This window comes from Lupinus angustifolius, chromosome LG04, assembly GCF_001865875.1.
Source record: "Lupinus angustifolius cultivar Tanjil chromosome LG04, LupAngTanjil_v1.0, whole genome shotgun sequence".
Taxonomy (NCBI): domain Eukaryota; kingdom Viridiplantae; phylum Streptophyta; class Magnoliopsida; order Fabales; family Fabaceae; genus Lupinus; species Lupinus angustifolius.
The window spans coordinates 25,292,586-25,315,007 of NC_032012.1; the positions used below are offsets into that span (position 1 = coordinate 25,292,586).

The 22,422-nt window shown below is 32.0% G+C and overlaps 2 protein-coding genes across 5 annotated transcripts; both read left to right on the plus strand.

The window, feature by feature from the left end:
• Positions 7,073–12,336, plus strand: LOC109346558. The gene is made up of 8 exons (XM_019586176.1): positions 7,073–7,359; positions 7,943–8,039; positions 8,574–8,641; positions 9,116–9,214; positions 10,329–10,379; positions 10,560–10,628; positions 10,939–11,004; positions 11,122–12,336. Exons 1-8 carry the CDS (start codon positions 7,153–7,155, stop codon positions 11,893–11,895), a joined length of 1,431 nt encoding a protein of 476 aa, XP_019441721.1. The 5' UTR covers positions 7,073–7,152; the 3' UTR covers positions 11,896–12,336.
• LOC109346559 (RNA-binding protein 39) lies at positions 13,255–20,611 on the plus strand. 4 transcript variants are annotated; one of them, XM_019586179.1, is made up of 15 exons: positions 13,255–13,380; positions 13,467–14,032; positions 15,417–15,498; positions 15,586–15,642; positions 16,191–16,246; positions 16,744–16,978; positions 17,272–17,355; positions 17,626–17,697; positions 17,832–17,918; positions 19,391–19,455; positions 19,530–19,572; positions 19,618–19,776; positions 19,864–19,952; positions 20,053–20,167; positions 20,244–20,611. In XM_019586179.1, exons 2-15 carry the CDS (start codon positions 13,482–13,484, stop codon positions 20,283–20,285), a joined length of 1,737 nt encoding a protein of 578 aa, XP_019441724.1. In that variant the 5' UTR covers positions 13,255–13,380; positions 13,467–13,481; the 3' UTR covers positions 20,286–20,611. The 4 variants fall into 4 exon arrangements, with proteins under 4 accessions (XP_019441724.1, XP_019441722.1, XP_019441723.1 ...); XM_019586180.1 differs by lacking the exon at positions 13,255–13,380 and adding exons at positions 14,972–15,125; positions 15,214–15,227 and having other exon boundaries at positions 13,924–14,032; positions 19,530–19,776; XM_019586177.1 differs by having other exon boundaries at positions 19,530–19,776.

The window sequence follows — 22,422 nt, forward strand, 5'->3', positions numbered from 1 at the left end:
ATTAAAGTGTGATTATGATGGAGAATTAATAGAATGGGTATTAGACATATAAATAGTGCAGGTACTGTTTAGTCTAACTAGGATAGATGCTGGCATAATCCATCATCACCACACATATAATGTCATGATCGATCAACAAGGATCACATGCAATATCTTATACAAAGCTGACAATAAATACTAAAAATAATGAAATGGTTTCGATTCTGATTCCACGAACAGTATTATAGATTTTGTTTTGTACTTATGGAATATTTTAGAAACATGATAAGGGGGGTTGTTTTTCCATTTCTAGTGTTAACTTGTAACCTATTCACTCAATGTTTGCTTGCCAAGTTGAGGTAGAACCTTCTCTTCCATCACTCAGTGTTAGCTATTTCAATGGTGAGGTTACGGGTCATTGCCAACTTCATCCTTCATACATAGGATCAAGAGTTTTTCCACATTCATATAATATTCAGTTTGATCTTTGTCTAGGTGGTCATGTGTATCAAAAAGACTTTAACTTTTATCAACAATATATTGATTTAGTGGTGTAAGATTTCACTTGATTTTCAGAATGACCAAAAGGTAAATAATTCATATATGAGAATGACACTTGTTAAGAAATGTAGTCACACATGCAAAAATAAATTAGTTCATTATCTATAAAGTGAGAAATACTATTAGTAGTACCAAAAAAACTTTAACATGCGTAAATAATGAAATTATAGTAATAATATTGTAAATTGAACTCTAGACTCGGTTGATAGATAATATAGAAGTGCTCCCGTGAACGCTTACAAAATCATCTGTTCCAAACGGTTTTCAATTTTTTTTATTTATATTCATGTGTCAATATATTATTAACTTAGAATTGGGTATGAGACAGTGTTAATGATATGTGAGATATCGTTATATTTTATCATCTTCCCATCTAACTCTATAATACTTATAAAACTATAAACTTCATATTTTTTTATAAAAAATTAATGTTTGAACCAAAACTTACTTTAATAATCTTTACGCTTAAATCTTGGGTTGTTAGCTGCAATTGACATTGATTGAAACTAAATAAAATTAAATCCTAATGTCGTATGGTCTTTTTAATATTACCATGGTAAATTTCACGTTCTTTCCATCAAGCTTCCTCTTTCACCATCAATTAGATAAGCTCCCTGGAATTAAGTAGCAACTAGCTAGTAAAAATTGAAAGAGATACAAATTAAATAAACTTTCACCAGAAAATGTTTGTGCTATTTAATTATTATTATATAATCTTCTATCGATTTAATTATTATTGTGCTAGCTATATATTTCTCAGCATATATTGTCATGGCATGGTGCATGGACGAATAAGCAGAAAGTGATAGAGAAGGATAAAGAAAAAATGGCAGAGGAAGCAGTAGGAGATATGCCCCTTTTACCTAACATAAATATATTTATTATGTGTCACATAGACAACCTAATATCGACTTTAGGTCTTCTCTCGTATTTGAGAAAAACAATACTGAATTATAAGGAGAAATATGATTTTATTCATTTTCATTTCTTTATTGAAAAACAACTTAAAATCATATTCATTTAAGATTTATGAATGTTATGTATTATAATCTTCATTTAATATTAGACTCGTCAATATCCGAATCACTAATATAGTAACTCATCGATGGCATATGCTTGTCATTTTGTTGCATGATGATAAACAGTGAGGCCCTCCATCCAGGCTAGCAAGTAGAAAAACCATGCACTTGTTTCGATCTTTTTGTCCTTCTATTTCGGATCAATCAAACTTCGTAAAATATTATTAAAATATTAAATTTTTGTTTTTATAATTTTTTTAAAATAAATAGAGTTTTATGATTAACTTAATACATCAAGTAAGACATGAATGAGTACATGTGATCTCTATCAAAAAAACCATTAGCTGAAAAAGTTGGTGGTAGGGACAATACTACTAGTGATTAAACCTACTCCAAAAACTTAGATAGCATTAATGGAAATGGATTGGATTGAATTGAGGCCCCTCAAGTGCACCACGTGAATAGAATAAGACATCCCTTTTTATTTATTTGATTTGATATTGTTGCTTCTTTTATCTAGTTCTTTTGGTTAGTGGATAATCCTAGAGACTTGCATATAAATTTATGAAATAAAAGTAAAATGAAAGTGGTCGAGAATATAAATCTTTTTAGTTCAAGTTGATTCTTTTATAATTATTTGGACTTATAAATGGTTGCATCTAATGTGTCTCCAAGTGAGAAAAAGTGTATGTATTGTCGATATAAAAATTTATATATAATCACTATATTATTTATCATTTATTTATATTATTTTTTCTAAAATATCAATGATAATTAATTATAAATAGTAGATGATGTAACAACATTGTATATAATTCTACATCGGTTCATACATTTTTTCAATGATAATTAAATATAAATAATAGATAATGTAGTGATATTGCATCGGTTCATACATTTTTTTCTCTTTCAGAGAAGTCACCAAATGTGATATAATGTATGATTAAACAAGTTGAACCTTTGGTTTTCCTTGTCAATGGTTAAGAAGATGTATGATTTATGATTGAGGGAGTCATTAAGCAAATGTAATATATTATGGTTCCTATTATCAAAAAATATTTTCCCCTTTTTCTCTTTCGACTAGTTTTTTTTTTTAATTTGGAACACTCTTTCGGCAAGCTTACCACATAATGCATAAATTACAAATTAAAAAGGTTATTATTTATCTTTTACACAAATAATCACCTTCCTTTTCATCAGATTTGCGAATCCAAATTATTAAGTCTGAACTTCATTTTTTTCTAGAAACTGGCTACAAATAAGAAGAATGATTTTACTATTTTAATATGATAATTATTACTGAGTTTTAAAGTCATACACACTAATAAAAGATATACTGACGAGTAGAAAATTGTACATTGTTCTAACGAAAATAAAGTAAAGAAATAATAAGTTGAACTCCAACTATATAGAAGTATAGAACGTTGGACCACACCTATCATATCATAATTAACGTTGTCAGTGAGTTGTGTTCCATCAAGTTGGTTAAGGTATGGACAGTTTCATGAAAATTTACTCCAATCAAACTTAAAGGTTGTAACGGTGCATGCGCATACCATATATTATATAATTATATATAGATACGATTTTAATTCACACATATATTATAAGTTTGTTTTATATTATCAGCATAATACGTGAATAATAAATAATTGTGTATTGAGTAGACTACATTAACACTCATGAGTTTTAGAGCAATTACATTAACTACTCCTTATTTTTTTACACGTATATAAATCTTCCCTAATTTTTATACTTTCGTCAAACTGACCACCTCTGCATAAAAAAATAAGTGTAATCTTTTAAACAAAAAATATGATAAATGCAATTAAGTTAAACAAAACATGATATATTGTGGAGACAAATCCAAATAATATATGAGTCAATATTTTTTTATTATTTTTGGTTCGTTACACTATATTATAAGAGCGATTTAAATAATATTTCTTTAGAATTGTTAGATGCATTTTGTAACAAAAAATAATAAAGATACATTGATTTGTATATTATTTAGACTTGTCTATACAATATATCATGTTTTATTTTACTTAATTGCATTTATCACATTTTTGTTTAAAAAATTACAGTTATTTCTTATGCAATGGTGATCAATGTAATGAAAATATAAAAACTATAGGAGATTTATGTATGCATAGAAAAGTGAGAGATGATTTATGTAATTTCACTAAAACTCATGGGATGTCAATGTAATTTACTATTGTGCATTTAAAGTCGCACACATAGATAAATAATGTATTAATGATGAAAAATGAGTTATTCCTAAACTGAGTTAAAATTTCACGTTGTAAGTCGAAGATGTTAAAATGGTAGAGTCATATATGAATCTTGATAAAGTAAGAAAGAATGAATGAGAAAATTATTCATTGAATGATTATTGAATTGATTGAATAAAAAATGGATCAATATGACTTATTTATACAAGAGTAAATAATGAAAAAAAAAACTTGTAAAACAAGTAACTAACATACACCTAACTGACAAATTCCTAACTTTCTAACCAACTATCATCTTTCAAAATAACATATTATATATCTTTAATAGAAGACATGTGTCAAATTTCATGGAATTGTTAATGTCATATAAATATATTTTATTTTCCTTTTTTAATCTACAATTATTAATATGTTAGTATTTTTTGTTGTAGATGAGACTCCAACCTTCAACTTTATTCGGTCACATTCTTCACCTTAGCCTAATAACATGCATATTACTAACTTGATTTCTTAAAAGTCCTAATCATAGCCAACCACCGCTTGGGAATGGACAATGTGGATCAATCTCTTCAACTAATAGTCATGTCTAGGTTGACAACCATTGAACTTGCTCTACGTTGTGTACTTGTATTTAATGCATTGATGATATTGGTCCACATACTTATATTTTTATAAGATATAAATTAAAATACTGTATCTGTTAAAAGAATTATTATATGATTGTTTTTTTAAATAATTAGAACACCGCATTGGTTTTATATATATATATATATTTATTGGAATTGTCGATGTCCACCTCTTCACATGTATGTTAGTAACTTCTGCAATTTTTGATTTATTGGTAAAAGTATTTCCCTCCTACCTGAATAAAAAAATAATCATTTTTTAAAGAAATCGATAATAGCATGCTTGCAATGTTTTTTTTACTTATTCCAATTCAAGAATTATTTTAACAGATACAATAATGATACCAATATATGGTTTAGATCCTCTCCAATTTCATTATTAAATAAAGATGACCACAAGTGACAGAAAACAACATCTAACTTGTCTATATTAAAACTATTTTTTAAAAATAAAATTGTAAATTAAAAAAATTATTTTTCTTTATTATGCTTTTATTGGTCTATTCAATATTGAGAATATGTCAACTGAATATATATAGCTTAATAATTGAGTCAATATAATACCTTTATAATCGAATATTTAAGAGTTGATTATTGACAAAATTTATAACAATACCCACATGATTGGTAAGAGAAAGAGAAAGATTTTTAAAGTTTTGAATACTTTTTTATACAAGACAAGGTATGAAGTAAGAACATATTAGTGATATTACTAGCTAGTTGAAGCAAAGATAAAAAACAATGACATTCTTTAAGAGAACAATAAGTTTCTTAGACCCAAAATTAGACGTATATAGTCACATATTACATCTAATGACGCCTCATTAATTAGGCTATAAGTCTAGTTTCAATTTCAACTCTCCACAATTGCTACCACTAACTTTGAAGTTTTGCATTATATTTTTCAAATGGCAATGTTACATGGTACAATTCCTTTAATTAATGTAATGTAGGGGGAGCCCATTCCATGTGAGTCTGAAGACATCACTGTGATATATGAATGAATGTAGGGAGAGATTAAAATCTATACTGTGAGGATAAAGTTTTTACATTATCAACATAGTATCAATTATTAATTGTATTACTTTAGATTGAAGATCAATAACAAAGTATATATATATATATATATATATATATTACATCCTAGATAATATTATGGGATTGTAGTAGTATTAGTTGGAGGCTGAAGGTCAATATTGCAGTCAAATTGAATGACGTAGATAGTGATAATATATATATAAAAATGATCAGGTGTAAGGATCATCTCCATTAATGAAGAAACAAATACAACAAAAAATAAAGGAAATAATAATATGATAAGATATTTTTATTCTTTTATATAAAATATAAAAATATTTTTGCCATTAAAAACACATGTAAAATTATGTACTTACCTCTCTATTAATGGAGAGGATCATTGTTCTCAGCAAAGAAGCTATGAATGATGAATCTAATTCATATTGATCCAATTTGGATTCAATGATTCTTTTGGGGTTTTTTGATTGGTCCAATATTGAAACTTTTTTTATAGACAAAAGAACATTAATTGAAGATAAAACCCATGACAATTATTATTAATTAAAGATCATAAATTTTCATTTTTTTCAGGAGATATTTTTCATATTTACTACCTCCTTCTTGCACTCTTATAAGATTTTTTTGGATAATTTCAGCTGAATTTAAAATTATTAATAGGATTTAGTTTGTAAATAGTTATAAATAGTTTTTCAAGTGACCTTTTATTAATAGGATTTATTTTATTTCTCTTTTAAAACCAATAAGACATTAGTCTAGTGATGTAAGGCCTACTAGATCTCTAGTATGATTGATAAAAAAGTCAATGATTTAATTTCCATGAGTAACATATATCGGGAGAAGTAATCACACATCTCAAACAATATTAGTTCTCTACCTAAGAAAATACTTTTAATAATATAATGATATTTTAAATTGGTTAGTGCAATATAATGATATTTTCGCAATAAGCTTATTAGAACACACATTAAGCTTATCCTTTTTTCTAAAAAAAAATATATATTGGATAAACACCTAATAAACATTTATCATTTGCCTACATTATTTTTATTAAAAAATTAATTTCGCAATATAATAAAAATATCTTAATATTGCTAAAATTCAATTTCATTCGTCATTATTTATCTCTTTAATTTTGTTTTTCTTAAATAAAAGCTAACAAGATAAATAGAGAGTTTATAAGTTGATTACAATTATTAGTTTTTCTTAAATAAAAGCAATTTTTTTGTTTCATCATCGCGCACTGGAGGTAATCCTACCCGAACCAGAAACATCCATAAATATATGGACTAACTCTCCTAATTGATTTTCTTTTTTACCTACAAGACTTGAAACTTTACTTGAGGAGAATTAAATATGTATTACTTGAGGAGAATTAAATATGTATTATTTATTTGTAAGTTTGTTAGATAATTATTCATCATCATCTTTAAAAAAATATTAAAATAATAATAGGAAAATCTAGTAACAGAAAAAACAAATTGAAGATAAAGATGAATGTAGGTGAAAAATAATTATCTCTTGTATTTTTAAATAAAAATATGTTGATAATTGGCCCAATCTTAACCACTGAGGCCCATGTCAGTTCCCAAAGCTTTCTAAACACACATGAGTACATGACACAACTGAGGTTGTCTCTCTTCCATCGAAACACAACCAAAACATTTACTTCAACTCTTTGATTTCTGTTATATCAATGGCGTTTTGTTACCGATTCGGAAAATCTAAGCTCAAATTCGCGTGCACTCAATTTCGTACATTTCACGTTCATATTTCACATGCTTCTTCCTTCAATTCCGTTCATAAACCACCACGCCTTTTCGAGATTCCTCGTCCATGCTCTTTTCATCACAGACCCACCAGTTTTTTTAATAGCGTTAGGTTTTTTGCTGTTCCCATTCAGGTAAGTTTTCAAATTCTTTGAGGTTTAGCTTTTCAAAGTTATTACCTTTAATGTGTTTGTGAATGTGGGTTTCTTATTGATTTGTGAATTGTGATTAGTAATGGATCAATTTCTCGATTTTATCCATGTGGGGGGTTAGGTTCTTTTTAGTGACTTGTGACTTATGATGGGTAATCAATTTGATGATTTTAGTTTATTATTCATTCGGGGCGTTTAGAAGAGCTTATACAGATCTTATTTGAGTTTATGAGAATAACCTATTTTCCAAAGCTTATGAAAATAATTTAGGACCTTCCTGTAATCTATTTTTAGCTTATATTGCAATAAGCTTAGAAGAGAAATTCATGAAAATAAGTTCTTTTTGGCTTATTTAAAGAAAGCTTATTGAATGAGTGTCATGTTTACTCAAACATGCCCTTACTCTGGTACGGATAGCTGTCGGTTATGTGTTTGTTAGGCTTTTGCATTTGAGGTTCAGGTGGCATAGACATAGGTGTATGATGTTGTGGAGGGTAAGGGTAGGGCATTCATGGTTTACCTTGAATTTCATGATGTCAGTTGATGATACATTCTGGGATTTCAGTTTCAGGCAAAGTTGAACAAAGATGATGACTATGACAGTGGGCCACGGTTGAATGATGAAATCAAATCTCAATATGTCAGGCTTGTGGTGGATGATGGTAAACCTAGTACACCTTTTAGTTAATGCCGATTCGGTTGTTTACTTTAGCATTGTTATTATCCTGATTGGCAGTATTGCATATGTCCGTTAACTCTTAAGTCTCACTCTTATTCGTTTTTAACCTAGAGTGCTTAAATGAGGAACGCTATAATAGAAAATTGCTATTAAGTTTAAGGTTGCCAAGCTGTTTCCACAGTAATCAAAATACACTACACCATCAATATTGAACTTCCTGTTTAGTTGTTTTGTCCTGCTTGCCATTAAACCATTGTAACAATGATCAACTACAACATAGTATGGAGCTATGGTTAGACCTATTCAATTTAACGTTATGTGAAGAAATATACACCTGATAAATGTTAGATGTGAATGGAACTGTGGAGGGTGAAGATGCACTACTTTGTACTGTATATAAATGTAAATTAATATATGTAATCGGAAGAGCAGTTTTGTGTCATGTGCAATCATATAAATGCAAAAGAAAGTTTTGCTCGAGCTTTGAATTCCCCATTAAATGTATGACTTTGTGCAGGGCATTCAATCGTTTCAAGGTTTGAAGCACTGGATCGTGCCAGGAAGCTCAAACTTGATTTAGTTGAGGTAAATAAAATTTCTTAATATTTTTTGACTAGTTAACTGAGACTTTCCGAAGAGATAACCGTAAAATAGATATCCTTTGTTTTTTGAAGTGGTTGCATAATCTCAAGTAAATTTTCTGTAAAAACAAATCAAGTAAATTATCTTTTGCTGATGGATTTATCATTTTCTGCGCTCCTTAGATTTTTGTAGTCCTTCTATTATGATCTATGATAGGTTACTTCAGTACTTCCAAGTTCTAACCGTAAGTTAGGGTGAAGAGTGTGTGTCTAACAATATACGGTGATTGTTTTCATCATCACCAGCAACATGTTCCAAATTTTTGGGATATTTTGACAGTTGATAATCAGTATATCCATGTATCAGATTTTCAAACTCCAAAGCATTCAAATTTTCCTAAGAAATATGGATGAAGAGGGTTGGATTTTCCCGTATCTTGTGATATTTCTTATGTGAGTACTTGGTCATGTCTTTTAGGTTCAGAGAAATGCTAAACCACCCGTTTGTAAAATTATGGACTACCACAAGGAAACATACAAGAAACAAGAACTGGAAAAGGAGCGCGCTAAAAGCAAGGTGCAGTCTTCTATGGATTTATGCTTTTATTACCAAGTTGCTTGTGAAATTTCTATAATTTCTTTTGGTTGAAGTCAATGATGAGATTTTACTTCCCTGTCGTTTTATTTAGTTTGTGATATATTGAAAATTGAAATTACAAATTGTCGGTACATTATATGCTTTTTGCCTGTTTGTGTAGATGAGCTATATTGTATTGCTTAAAATGTTGGCAATATAACCACCTAAAAGTAAGTTGAGATATAAATGGGGGTTCCTTCTCACGTTTTTCATTTTATGGGTAGCTAGAAGCTCCTAAATCCCAATAGCCTAGTTTGAGCCCACCTTGTTGTGTGGCAGGAAGACAACAACTGCACCTTATACCGAATCACATACGGTAGTACTAGGGCATACTTACTTTCCAATTTTTAAAGTCAAGATTACGTTACTGAGAAAGTTCTAATCATGGGCAGTTATGCTGCCAATGGAGTAAGCCATCATGTAACTGTTAACTTTGAAAGAACTTGATTCTATTTGGTGGGTCCTGTGCCCTTTATAACTTGATTCTAAAGAATTATAGAGTTGCTTGGTTGGTACTATGTCTTGCAGCATACCAAAGATATCTCATAACATTTATAACTCAAATCTCAATGAGTCTTGATAGACTTATTGGAGAAAGCACCAGAAACATGTTATGGGACAGAACAAAACGAACGTGCAAAATGAAGTTCATGCTCTTTCCTCATTATTCCAAATAGTAATTATGGTGCAGAAGGCGTTCTTATAGCAAGGGTGGTTTAAATACGAAGGTCTTTCCAGTGTTAGCATGCTTAATCAAATAGCCTGAAACTAAAGTGAACTTTTGCATTTTCAGTGCCGAAATTTAAAAAATATCTTAATGTGTATCTCATCTATCATATCTACATGGAATGTTATTGATTTCCCAATATTCATATCATGCACTTCCTTTGCGGCAAATCTGGATTAACATGTTCCATTGATTAGTGGGTGTTTTACATTTTAATTACTTAAAATAATTCTGCTTTTATGGCATGCTTAGTTGGTTGAGTTGTCAATGACAAATCTGTAATCTTGAGATGTGTCAGTGTTCTGAATCTGTTTTCTAAAATTGCAGGTGACACTGCGTAAAGGGGATTGTAAGGAAGTACGCATTTCTGAAAAAACTGTAAGTTCTTTTGTTGTATACATCTTTTTATTTTCGCCTTATATGTTTTACTAATGTTATTTCCTTTGGCTTATATTACTTTCAAGGTTTCTGTATTCTTGGATGCTGTGTCTGTCATTTTATTTGCTAAACCTGGACAAGGAAAATTAGTTGTATTGAAATTTCTGTTGATGTTTTCAGGAAATAAAGGACCTGAAGATGAAAGCAGAAATGGTGAAAAAGTTAATGGATAAGGGTTATCGGGTGAAGGTACTCCTTTTCCATACAAGGCATATGCCCCATGTTTGGTTTTGAATTAGGCATCTTTAATACAAATTTTTACTCAGTGGGATGGAGCAAATATATATTTTCCTTACAACATCTTGGAGAAATTTCTTAACTGATTTAAGAAATTGTTTTACTCAGTGAGATAATCTTATAAGATCTGTATCTTTTCACAAACATATATCACCTTCATCCATTGTGTCATACAAAGCCATAATTTGCTGTGTTGTTAGAATGTTAGTTAGTGATGATGATATGTCACAATTATAACCACTACTTCATCTATTTACAACAGTGCAAGGCATCAGGCACCAACGAAAATCAGGATATGACAGGACCATTAATTCGTCTTCTTGCTCTGGTATGATGGTACTTGTTTCATTCTGGGATTTTCCGTCTGAGCTATTTCTTACAAGATTTTTCTTCTTCCCCTATTGCTTTATATCCTCTCATTCTGTATTAAAAAAATTATTTGCAGATGGAAGATGTCACTGTTGTTGAAAGTGGACCAAGTAATTCAAAAAAAGAAGCATTTATGATAGTCAGACATGTTAAATATGGGCCATCTAAGAAAGGTGCTGCTGGTGCGAAAAAATCAGAAGATGTTAAGGCTCAGGAGGGTAATTTGGACCCATCAACTGCCAATTCTGCTGAATCTGAGGAGGTGCTTTCTGATGGTGAAAATCATACTGCACAAAAACCATTCCCTCCGTTGAAAAGTAATGATTCATTGTCCCCTGATGAGCCTGAAAATAGGTATAAGAGAGCTGATCCTCCGAGTGCAAATAATGTTCGACCAAATAATGTGACTGAGAATAGGTATAGCAGAAGACCAGAGCCAAGAAACAGGTTCCAGCAAACAACTTTTACTAATAGAGATGCAGACAGAGGACCCGAGCAAAGAAACAGATTCCCACAAACAACATTTAATAACGCAGAAGCAGACAGAAGACCTGATCCAAGAAACAGATTCCAACAACCAACTTTTAATAATTCAGATGCAGGCAGGTCGATGCCCTCAAATTTGAATCAGACGAGGCATGTCCCGGTAGATATTAATGCTAATCCCAGAATAGAAAACACCAATCAAGGTGTTACTCCTGGACCAAGAAATCCAATACAGCCGCGTGACATATCACAACCGAAATCTGGTTATGGCATTTTTAGCGCTAAAAACGGCCCTGAGGCACAAGGTGTAAATGCAGGGAACCATAGGAACAGAGAAGGCAAATCTTTCAGCCAGGATTCTTAGTAGATAAGGGATGTTGGCAACTAATGCATAGAAGAATAGAGAGGAAGGTTCAATGACAAATAATATTGCAAGGAAAATTGTTGTCTGTTAACACTACCCTATTTAGAAACAAGGGTGAAGCAATGGGTGAACCAAGCATGTTTTGCACATGTTTTTTTACATTGGTTGACCCATGAAAAGGTTTTTATTTGGTGGGAAATTTGCATCATCTGATATCAGTAGTTTTTTGTATGGAATTGCACAACTATGAATGCTTTATTTAATTATTTTATTTAACTGAGAAGAGATTTCTTCTACAGTGGAAACTTTAATGGTATATTATGTATCTGTCTCTTTTATTATTTAATGTGCTCTGTGATTTCCTAACCCAGAGCTTAGTAATAATGTCAACTTTGTATGGGATACCATATTATGGTAATAGCCTTTTTTTGGCACATTTAATTCTGTTATTTGAACTTATGATCATATGCAAATTATCTTAGTCATTTAGCACAAAAAGTATGGATTTGTTTTTTTGTTGCTTTTGCTTAGATTCAGTATTTAATTAAGTTAATTCGGTTATTGAACTCCTTGCTCAGCTTAATCCAAATGATTATTATATTATGTTTCCAAAGATTTGGACACTACATGAAACAGTAAAAACACCATGTTACAATCAAACAAAATGCAAAAACAGTCATAAATCATAATATAATTCACATCCATTAAACCAAATGCATCATCAAATTAAATGCCCTGGAAACAAATAAATCAAAGTTGTTAGAAGATTATTCAGAGTTCATCTTCATTCTTTTAAACCATTATCTTCATAAGTGCTAGGAGACTCTAAAAGGATTGATATGAAATGGTTATTGCTAAGGTTCCAAATCTTTCATAAGCCTCCTATAAAATTGAGAGACATATACTTAATAAGGTGAATATCAGGATTCAACTCACCAAAGCTTTTTTTTCTTCTTACAAAAATACAATCATATATTTCACCAAAAATAAGTGAAAACAAGAATTTAATATTAAAATTATCAATGGGTATTGAAAAATAAAAACAATTTTTTTGTAAAACCAAACATTTCTTAAGAATTGATAAGAATCGGTTTCGATAGAATGTTCTGGAGAATAAAAAAAGTAAGATGTATTTTTCAATTTTAAATTAAAAAATTATACAATTTATATAAATAAATAAATAAATAATAAAATATATTTCATAATAATATGTAACCTTATTCCTTACTTATTTATAAAAATATTAATCTAAAATATAAAAAATATGCTTCCCTTTTCCTTTTCATTTCTCCTTGAACTTCAAAAACATAGTACCAGATAGAGTAAAATTGGAATAAAATCGAGGGCCCAATGGGTTAGTATTAAAAGGCCATAGTAGTGAATTTGATTCAGCAAAGAAACCATTGGCACTGCCCTAAGCGAGTCAGGGTTTCTTCTTCGATTTCTCTTCTCTTCGACGAATCCTCTTCAACAACGAGAAACTAGGTCATTCTTATTCTAGTACTATTCAATCACTTTCTCTACTACTTTATCTAACTATGTATCTATCTATCTATCTATTCCTATTTCAGATAATCGAAGTTCTGATGGATTTTGACGAATATGAATATTTAGAGAAAACTGTTGAAAATCTTGATGATATTGAAACTACTAATGGCAACGGAACTGTGAAATCTGAAGATAAAGACCGTAGTCGTCGTTCTAAGCATTCAAAATCTGGAGATGCTGCTTCTCGTGATGATGATAATGATGATAGGGTTAAACATAGAGGCTCATCGCGGCATCGATCACGGTCTAGAGATGGAGAGAAAGTGAAGGACAGGCATAGAAGCTCTGGAGGTGAGAAGGATAGGAGAAGAGATGATAAGGACAGAGAGAGACATGGAAGGGAGAGAAATAGAAGAGACCGAGGTAGCGAGAGTGAAAGGGAAAAGGAAAGGGAAAAGGAAAGGGAGAAAGAACACTCGCAGCTAAACAGAACAAAATCCGAAAGGCATCCAACTGAATTGGATGAGCGAGACCAAGAGGCGAGTCGTGGTGGCAGGGACTATAGAGATAGGGTTAGAATCCGCGATAGGGATTACAGAGGAGAAAGAGAAAGTGTGAGAGAACCTTGGGAACGAGATAGAGAAAACAGGTATACTTATGAATTTGATGCTGTTAAGTTGATGTGGTAGAGTATTTCAAAATATTGTGATGGTTATTTATCGACCATATATGTTTTTGTTTTCTTGACTTGCTGCATCCATTTTTATATGTATGAACTGTGGAGGATTAACCTTGAGATATCTACAATGTATTAGATGAGTAGTTTTATATAACTAGTTATGCTGTTTAAAATCTCAAAGCTTCTGAATATTGAATATTAGATTCTGGGAACTCGCAGATATGGTAGAGCAATCATCAGATGATCTTTCTGGCAATTGGGCCAGGGACTGGAACCTTAAGTCATGAGTTTCAAAAGTTTATCCCTTCTGTGGGTGATGACATGCTTATGATATTTGTTATCCTTCCCCTTTGAGCTTAGTTGCTTAATTGCATTTGTTCTGTTGCAGAAATGCTGGTGAGGGAGTAATGGGCTATGCTTAGGAGAAGAAATTTGTCTTCTGATGCCTGTGGGCAAAAACAATGTTTATGTTATTGCAAGAAATAGATACGTATCAATTGTTATTAAGTCGAGGAATATTAGATTTAAGAAGGTTGCCCAATCAGTGTCCTTCTCACCTTTGATATGTTCATTGGTTCTTTGAGTTAATGACTTGAGCAACTATCAGATTAGGTCCATCAATCATTTTAGCACCTTAGCTCTGATTAATGTGATAAATACAAAACCTTTAATTTTAATGCTCTTGGATTCAAGTGATTTCTCTACTGCATGGACCTGATCTTAGATTTTTGTGTTCTGTGCTATATCTGTTGCTAACCTTCAATTTAATAATGTCACTATTGACATTTTATTTAAAATATTTTATATAAAATACTGCTTATGTATAAAGTGACTTTCGTTCTTTATGCTTGTAGTTTCTTTTACTCAGCATATATAAGCTTTTAACATGTTTCAACATAATGAAATTAGGTCCCTCAATCCCTCGTACTTCCATCAATCCAAGTTGGTGATGCTGTTTCAATATAAGATTTTGTTTTATTTATATAAGGTACATACAAAATCTTGTATTGATGGCAATTGAATGGCATTCTTTCCGTTAATTACCGTTTCTTACAAACTCCAGGTTTGATTCTTTTTGAGTTCAAGAAATAATGAATTCAAACCTATGTTCCCTGGGGCTTTTGTGTTTGACTTAATCTAGTTCCCTGCAGGCTTATGTCACGCGGTATTCGGCTTTATACATCTAAAGACAATTTGCTGTCATGTTGCAAATTTAAGGAACATAAAAACTGTTACGAAATTATGGTTTATGCAAAAAAATATGTAGATGTTATTTTTAATTTGATCTGATGTGAAGGGTTTGCGCATATTCCAACAGCTCGGGTCATAATTTAATGTTTTTGTTGTGTTGCAGACGACATAAAGAGAAAAAGGATGACGCAGCAGAACCTGAGGCTGATCCTGAACGTGATCAAAGAACTGTGTTTGCTTATCAGGTATTCTAATTAAATCTGTAATTCAATCACATGATTTATTTGTTGATTCTATTTACTGCCAGATCTAATCTGTCAGCATTTTCACAGATTTCTCTGAAAGCGGATGAAAGAGATGTGTATGAATTATTCTCACGGGCTGGCAAGGTTATAATATTTCATTTACTTTCTTTTCTAGCATTAAAATTGCATTCTTCTGTTCTTGTAACTAGCATCAATCATGGAGTATAATATGTGTAAGTGAAGTATGACATTATTAATGAGAATGAATGTTTCATTTTGACCTATGAATCTAATAGTTTGCTGTATCTCTCAGAGAGTATGATCTCTAGATGAAATGCATTTTTTGAAAGGCATCGAATGTGTTACCGTGATTTATTCAAAAAAACATTGGAACAAAATCCATTCTTGTTAATATAACATTTAATTTCTATTCATTGTCATTGTTATCCATATTGGAAAAAAATTTCTCAGAAGTGAATCCTTTGCATAGTTACTGCATTCCTCATTTACCTTATGTACCATGTGCCAAATAATCTGTGTACCCAATAACTATTGTCCTATCGTGTCACAATTTTAAAAGAAGTTTTATGGAAGTGAAATATTGCAAGCTATATTTGTACTTGAAATATTGGAAGTGAAACACTGCACATTCTTTATTCTGTTTTCTGACATCTCCAGTTTACTATTTCCAGGTGCGAGATGTTCGTTTGATTATGGACCGCAATTCGAGACGCTCTAAGGGTTTTGGGTAGGCATCACATATTCAATAACTATGATCAGAACTAATTTAATTTCTTTCTCCTTTCACTTATATGTCTTCTAATCACGATGTTGTGCTGTCACTTTGTTCTCATTTCAGAATCATGCCGTCCAACTTCTATTCAAACTTTTCTTTATTTATAGAACACTTCCATTGAAACAATGCAAGAAAAAAGTAGCACAGAGGAGAAAGGGTGTTGGGAACATAGATAGCTGTTTATATAAAAATGAAAAAAGATGCATTATTTGTTTAATATTTGGAGTTCTTGATGTTTTATTCAAATGAATTTGCACAACTTTGTTCCTGTAACAAATGATATTTCTCCTATGAATATTACATTATATGAACGTACGTTGCGAAGAAAGTTTATAATCAGCATATCTTAACATAGTTTTATTTTTTCTCTTCTGAAATGCTTAGAAATAGATATTTTAAACCTTGTCTTTCGATGTCCACACATGATTAAATCCTACTTTATGCTTCAGGTACATTGAGTTCTATGATGCAATGTCTGTCCCCATGGCAATAGCACTTTCTGGCCAACCTCTTCTTGGTCAACCAGTGATGGTGAAGCCATCTGAAGCGGAAAAGAATTTGGTTCAGTCTACAGCATCTGTTGCTGGTGGAACCACTGGAGGTATTGGCCCTTATTCTGGGGGTGCAAGAAGGCTGTATGTTGGCAACCTGCATTTCAGTATGACCGAAGCTGATCTCCGTTCGGTGGGCATAACTTGTTTCTTTTGTCCATGGACAATTCAGTAATTTATTTCATAATTGATTCTCTAGACCTAATTGGCTGAAAAGAGACATGGTGTAATACTGTGTGGAATGACATAGGCACCTGGACTTAAATCTCATCTGCCCCGTTATGTTTAATACTCTTATTTTCCCCATCTTACATTATTATTTTGATTACTTGAAAATCTAGATTGTGCTTTTCCTTCACAATTTAATCATGGTTATTTATTTCTCATCCTGCTTCTAGTTGATTGTGTTATTCTCAATTTTTGTAGGTCTTCGAAGCATTTGGTCAGGTTGAGCTTGTTCAGCTACCTCCTGATGAAAGTGGGCACTGCAAAGGTTTTGGCTTCGTGCAGGTGATTTTTATAACTAGTAGTTACTTGTTTTTTGGGGTTAATTGTATCAAGTTTTATACTTCTTAAATAAAAATCATTTATAGAGACAAATCGAGCAGTTTGTCATAACAGCGGTATAAATTTTTAGACCAGTTGGAGTATACTCTTGAATAAATTGCCGTTGATTTTTCATGTTATTCTTCTACATGGATTTATGATATACTTTCCAGTTTCTGCAAGCTGCAATTGTTTCTAGCAGTGTAGGTTAATCCAATGAATTGTTTAATGTAGTTTGCACGCCTTGAAGATGCACGAAATGCCCAGCAGTTGAATGGTTTGGAAATTGGCGGCAGGACAATAAAGGTACCGTTTTTTGTTCGTAGGTCGTTGTTGATATGGCCTTCATTCAATAAAATTGGGCCTATTAAGTTTCAGTTCATATTGGTTGTGTAAATTGTAAAATCTTATTACCTCTATTTTTTTGTTTTCTGGATTAGGTATCAGCTATTACTGCTGATCAATCTGGAATGCTAGAAGTAGGGGGAAATACTGGTGAGTTTGATGATGAAGAAGGCGGTGGCTTGGTAAGGAATATACTTCTGAAGAAAATTTCCTACATCTTGAAATTGTACCTAATTATACACCTCTCCCATTTAGAAAGCCTACATGAAACTCCTAATGCATCATAACAACCACATGTAGCAACAGAATTATTATCATATTTCATAAGAGTGGTTATGTTATCATTGGGTAATTTTCTCATCATTCTTTCTGGTATATATTAGCAGCTGAGTGAGTATTGTGTCACCTTGCTTCTTCTATATTTGGTTGGTTTTCTTGAATATTTTCATTAGGAAGTTTGCATGCCACAATCATGACTCTTGCATTAATTGTCAATGGTCTTGGGAATATTAGTCTTATTGTTTTTAAAATATAGAAGTCTGGCCTAGATTGAAATCTCTATAAAGGCTTACATTATGGGATATAATACATTTGCTAAAATCTTTTTGAATATTAGTTTAAGCTTGACTTGTTTGCTAAATAATCCAAGGCCATCGCTTGGTTAAGATCTATGAAGCACTGATACTGATACGAGTATTGGATACAATATGCATCAAATTCATCTAGATGTAAATTCTTGAAAATATGGGATATGATTCGTTTGGGGATGCATGCATAAAATACATAAATCATTAATTATAATTTGGCAGAGCTATATAAACAAGTAATATATAAAAACAAATCCCATGTGGTGATGGGGTGGGGGTGGGGCTGGGATAGTGGGGTGAAGGGTTGCATAAAAAAGTGGGTAAATCAGTTCCTAGAAGACTGAGTTGTGGAATTGGAATAAATTTAAAACAAGTATTTCAGTGTTTTGAATTGGTCTGCAAAAAGACAACCAGTCTGGACTAAAAATTAGGACTTCAGTGTTTAAAGGGAGGTTTTTTAATAAAGGGTCATGAACAGGGTTGCAATCGTGTCCATGCGACCAGCCACTCTTCATTCTTCCTCAAGGGAAAAAATGTGCAGTGTTTCCACGATTCACCGCTCTGAAGCATTGATAAAACAAGTTCCTGAGGCCATTCTCACATATCAGATACATGTCCAATTATTTTTATTTTAATTCCCCGGATACTCTTCGGAAACATATCTTAGATGAACTGAAGCATATCGGTATCATATATGTATACGATTACGGCTCTAGGGGCATATTGACATATCAGTGCTTCAGACCGAGACCGTTGATTGAACTGTCTGGACTATTCCTACCCAGTACTAGTTGCTTACCTCTTGTTGCTAGTCATTATACTTGGTCTAAATTTGGAACCCTGCATGGTTTGGTGCAAGATATGGAAAGACCTTATTCCTACCTTCTCTCTTTCAACACACAAAATTACCATGATCTTGATAGTTGATATTCAATACAGCATGAAGCATTTTGTTTTATTAGCTTTATCCTTATGCTTGGTTCTGCTGTAGAATCGATCAGTATTAACTACTTTTTTCTTTAAAAAAATATGACCCCAGTTTTAGCTGACCTTTTTGAAATTTTCAGTATCTGAATGCATCTTCTCGAGCCTTACTCATGCAGAAGTTGGATCGCAGTGGCACCACATCCAGGTTTGTCTCTCTGCCATTTTTATTTTTCATATTTTGGATCAATATATAATCTCAATTGTTCTTTTTGTTGGCAGCATGGTTGGATCTATTGGTAATTCTGCTGTCAACAACACAGGTCTTAATCTACCAGCGTCAGGAAACATACCAGCAGCAACTCTTCTGGGAGCTGTGCCAGCGGGTTCTTCTATTCCTGCAGTACCTGGATTACCAGGTGGAGGTTTCCAATTTCCCATTGCTGCCGCCACAATTCCTTCTATTGATACTATTGGTGTTCCAAGTGAATGCTTATGGTTAAAAAATATGTTCGATCCCAATGATGAGGTTGTTAAATAGCATCTATATATCTAGAAGTGTTTCTGCCATATTTATGTTTTGTCTAATGATTATTAATGCCATGGTGTACTGCAGAAGGAACCTGATTTTGATTTTGATATTAAAGAAGATGTTGAAGCAGAATGCTCTAAGTTTGGCAAGTTAAAGCACATATATGTTGATAAGTGAGTGAACCACTAACCGTGTGTTCCTTTTTGCCTTCTATTACTACTATAACATTAAGATTTTGACATTTCAATATTTTTTGATTTCTTTGACGAGCAGGAAGAGTGCTGGTTTTGTTTTCTTACGATTTGAAAATACTCAAGCGGCTATAAGTGCACAAGGTGCCTTGCATGGACGATGGTTTGCTGGGAAGATGATCACTGCTAGCTTCATGGTACATTGATTTGCATGATTTCCTTTTCTCTGGTTTCCTAACTAAAAATCTATTGATCCTCCTGTATGTTTGGCAGGTTCCCCAATCATATGAAGATAAATTCCCAGATAGCAGATGAGTTCTTGGGGACCAGTATTAGGTATGTATTGCACGTTGAGGAATATCGTGGCTGATGTTGCCATCTTCATAACTATGCTACCTACGGCTTCCGATGAGAATTATTTAACTGTTTTGTAAACATCTACATAGAACTTTAGTTTCTCTCCTGAGAAATTGGTGCCGTTTATAAAATCTGTAATTGCTATAGTATGTTTTTCTTGGGGTGTTGGTTTGATTTAACCATCCATCCTATTACTGTTGAAGCTTGTCAATGTTATTCATTAGGATAAGGGTTTTGTGGTGCTATAAACATTGCTGTAATGAGCAATCACACAAAGTTTTGATGTATGATGATTCCCCTTTTATTATTTTCTGAAATTTCCGTCAAATTATCTTAGAAAACAGTTCCCATTGAGATTGGGGTAATGATTTTCGAGGATGAAATGCAACGGTAGAGAAACTCAGTCATTAACTGCATTCTTTAACCTCTTTATTCTTATTTTTTGAGCGGGATATGATGCTTTTGGCAGGTTCGAAATCATGTTTGCTTGGAACAGATGAAGTGTTGATGCCTCAGGTTGATTGGCTCGTATACTCCGAAAATGTTTAGAAGACAAATAATCTTTTGTTTAGATCATTTTGATGTACAAATTCTTAATTTAACATGATGATACACCGTTTTTTACAAGGTAAAACTCCACATTTTTGTGATTCATATTACAGCAAGCAATACTTGTTTGAATGATTCTTGATGGATGAGGGATAGTAAGTTTTTCTTGGAAAACAAAAACATCAATAATTAATATTTTTAGAAACACCACTTTTCAAGAGAATTTTACCTTTTCTGTATATATAATATTATTTGTTAATATATATAAGGTTTGTACATATTGTCACCGGGACCGTCTAATTTAATCAGTTGAACTTAAATCAAGTTTTTGCCCGCTTTGCTAACTTTGCCACCGACTGATACAGGGCTCGAATTTAATCCAATTATTGGTACGATACCTTCAATAGAAATAATAAACGCAAAATACTAGGGCATTTTAGCAAGTGTTGTATACCATTACCATCTTTAAATTTCTGAGTTGGATGCACAAATGATATGTACATTGGTAGGAAATAATAATTCATTAATGTAGTTACAAACAGGTGAATTAGTCCACCTGGCACTGGAATCAGAACCTTGGTCCTAATTGTTTCCCTCATTAATTTTGTACCCCAAAGGTAAAGTGAAAAGAAATGGGATTTAACATGAAGATATCAACTCACTTCCAAATTGTTAAACTTATGGGCTAGCTTGGTGAGACTAGTACTTAATATTTCAGTTGATGATATAGCTAGAACAAAAGAATATACATACCCATGGTCCAAGGGTACGGTACGGAAGTGGGAAGTTTGCAAAAGAATATCAATGTTTTCATTCTAGGGTGTGGAAATATGGTATCCCTGCAGGAAGAAGCCACCAAAGAATCTGGAACCTCTTTCCAATATTGGAGAGTCTAATACCCGATGAGACCCACTATGGCTCTTACTCTATCTGTTAAGTTTTTGCATGATGATGTTCATGTCACCAGAAATAATTCATAAAATGCCAATAATTGCTTAGACACACTATCTACTCGACACACACTAGGCACCAACAAAGCTCATCAGATATCAAGTTGATACATATATGAGGAGTCCAAATTCTCTTAACTTCTTAACAAATTGACAAAATTTCACCTCTTAAATAGTTTATCTATATATTAGTTCATTACATTAAATTTTGTTTTGAAAATTGATGATCATCATACAAGGGAAATTAAGAGAAGAAAATGGAGATGGGAAGAATCTCTATATGTAATATGCCTTGTATTATTTTTATTTATAATACAAGGCATACAAAGTTAGTTGATAGCAACAGTTAACTGCACCATCTCATTAATTCCTTATAAACATTCAAGTTGAGTATTTAAGCCAAAATAACATTCTCACTAAATTCTTAAGCCAAAATGACTAGTTTGAATGAGATGAGAGAAATGATTATTATTATTTTTAAATTGATGCAACTAAAAAGGACCATGGTAGTATAATTATCTCTCTAGAGGATAAAAGTATTTGTATCCAGCTTTTATAGTATACAATACTAAAATAGAAAGTTTATCATGTGAATA

What these genes read in the sequence shown, in the direction of transcription:
- LOC109346558 (XM_019586176.1), top strand. Translation starts at nt 7,153, where the DNA reads ATGGCGTTTTGTTACCGATTCGGAAAATCTAAGCTCAAATTCGCGTGC. An exon ending in TTTTTGCTGTTCCCATTCAG is followed by an intron (nt 7,360 to 7,942) that starts GTAAGTTTTCAA and finishes CTGGGATTTCAG; the next exon opens with TTTCAGGCAAAGTTGAACAA. An exon ending in TACGCATTTCTGAAAAAACT is followed by an intron (nt 10,380 to 10,559) that starts GTAAGTTCTTTT and finishes TGATGTTTTCAG; the next exon opens with GAAATAAAGGACCTGAAGAT.
- LOC109346559 (XM_019586177.1), top strand. Translation starts at nt 13,482, where the DNA reads ATGGATTTTGACGAATATGAATATTTAGAGAAAACTGTTGAAAATCTT. An exon ending in AGACGCTCTAAGGGTTTTGG is followed by an intron (nt 16,247 to 16,743) that starts GTAGGCATCACA and finishes TTTATGCTTCAG; the next exon opens with GTACATTGAGTTCTATGATG. An exon ending in TGATCACTGCTAGCTTCATG is followed by an intron (nt 20,168 to 20,243) that starts GTACATTGATTT and finishes TATGTTTGGCAG; the next exon opens with GTTCCCCAATCATATGAAGA.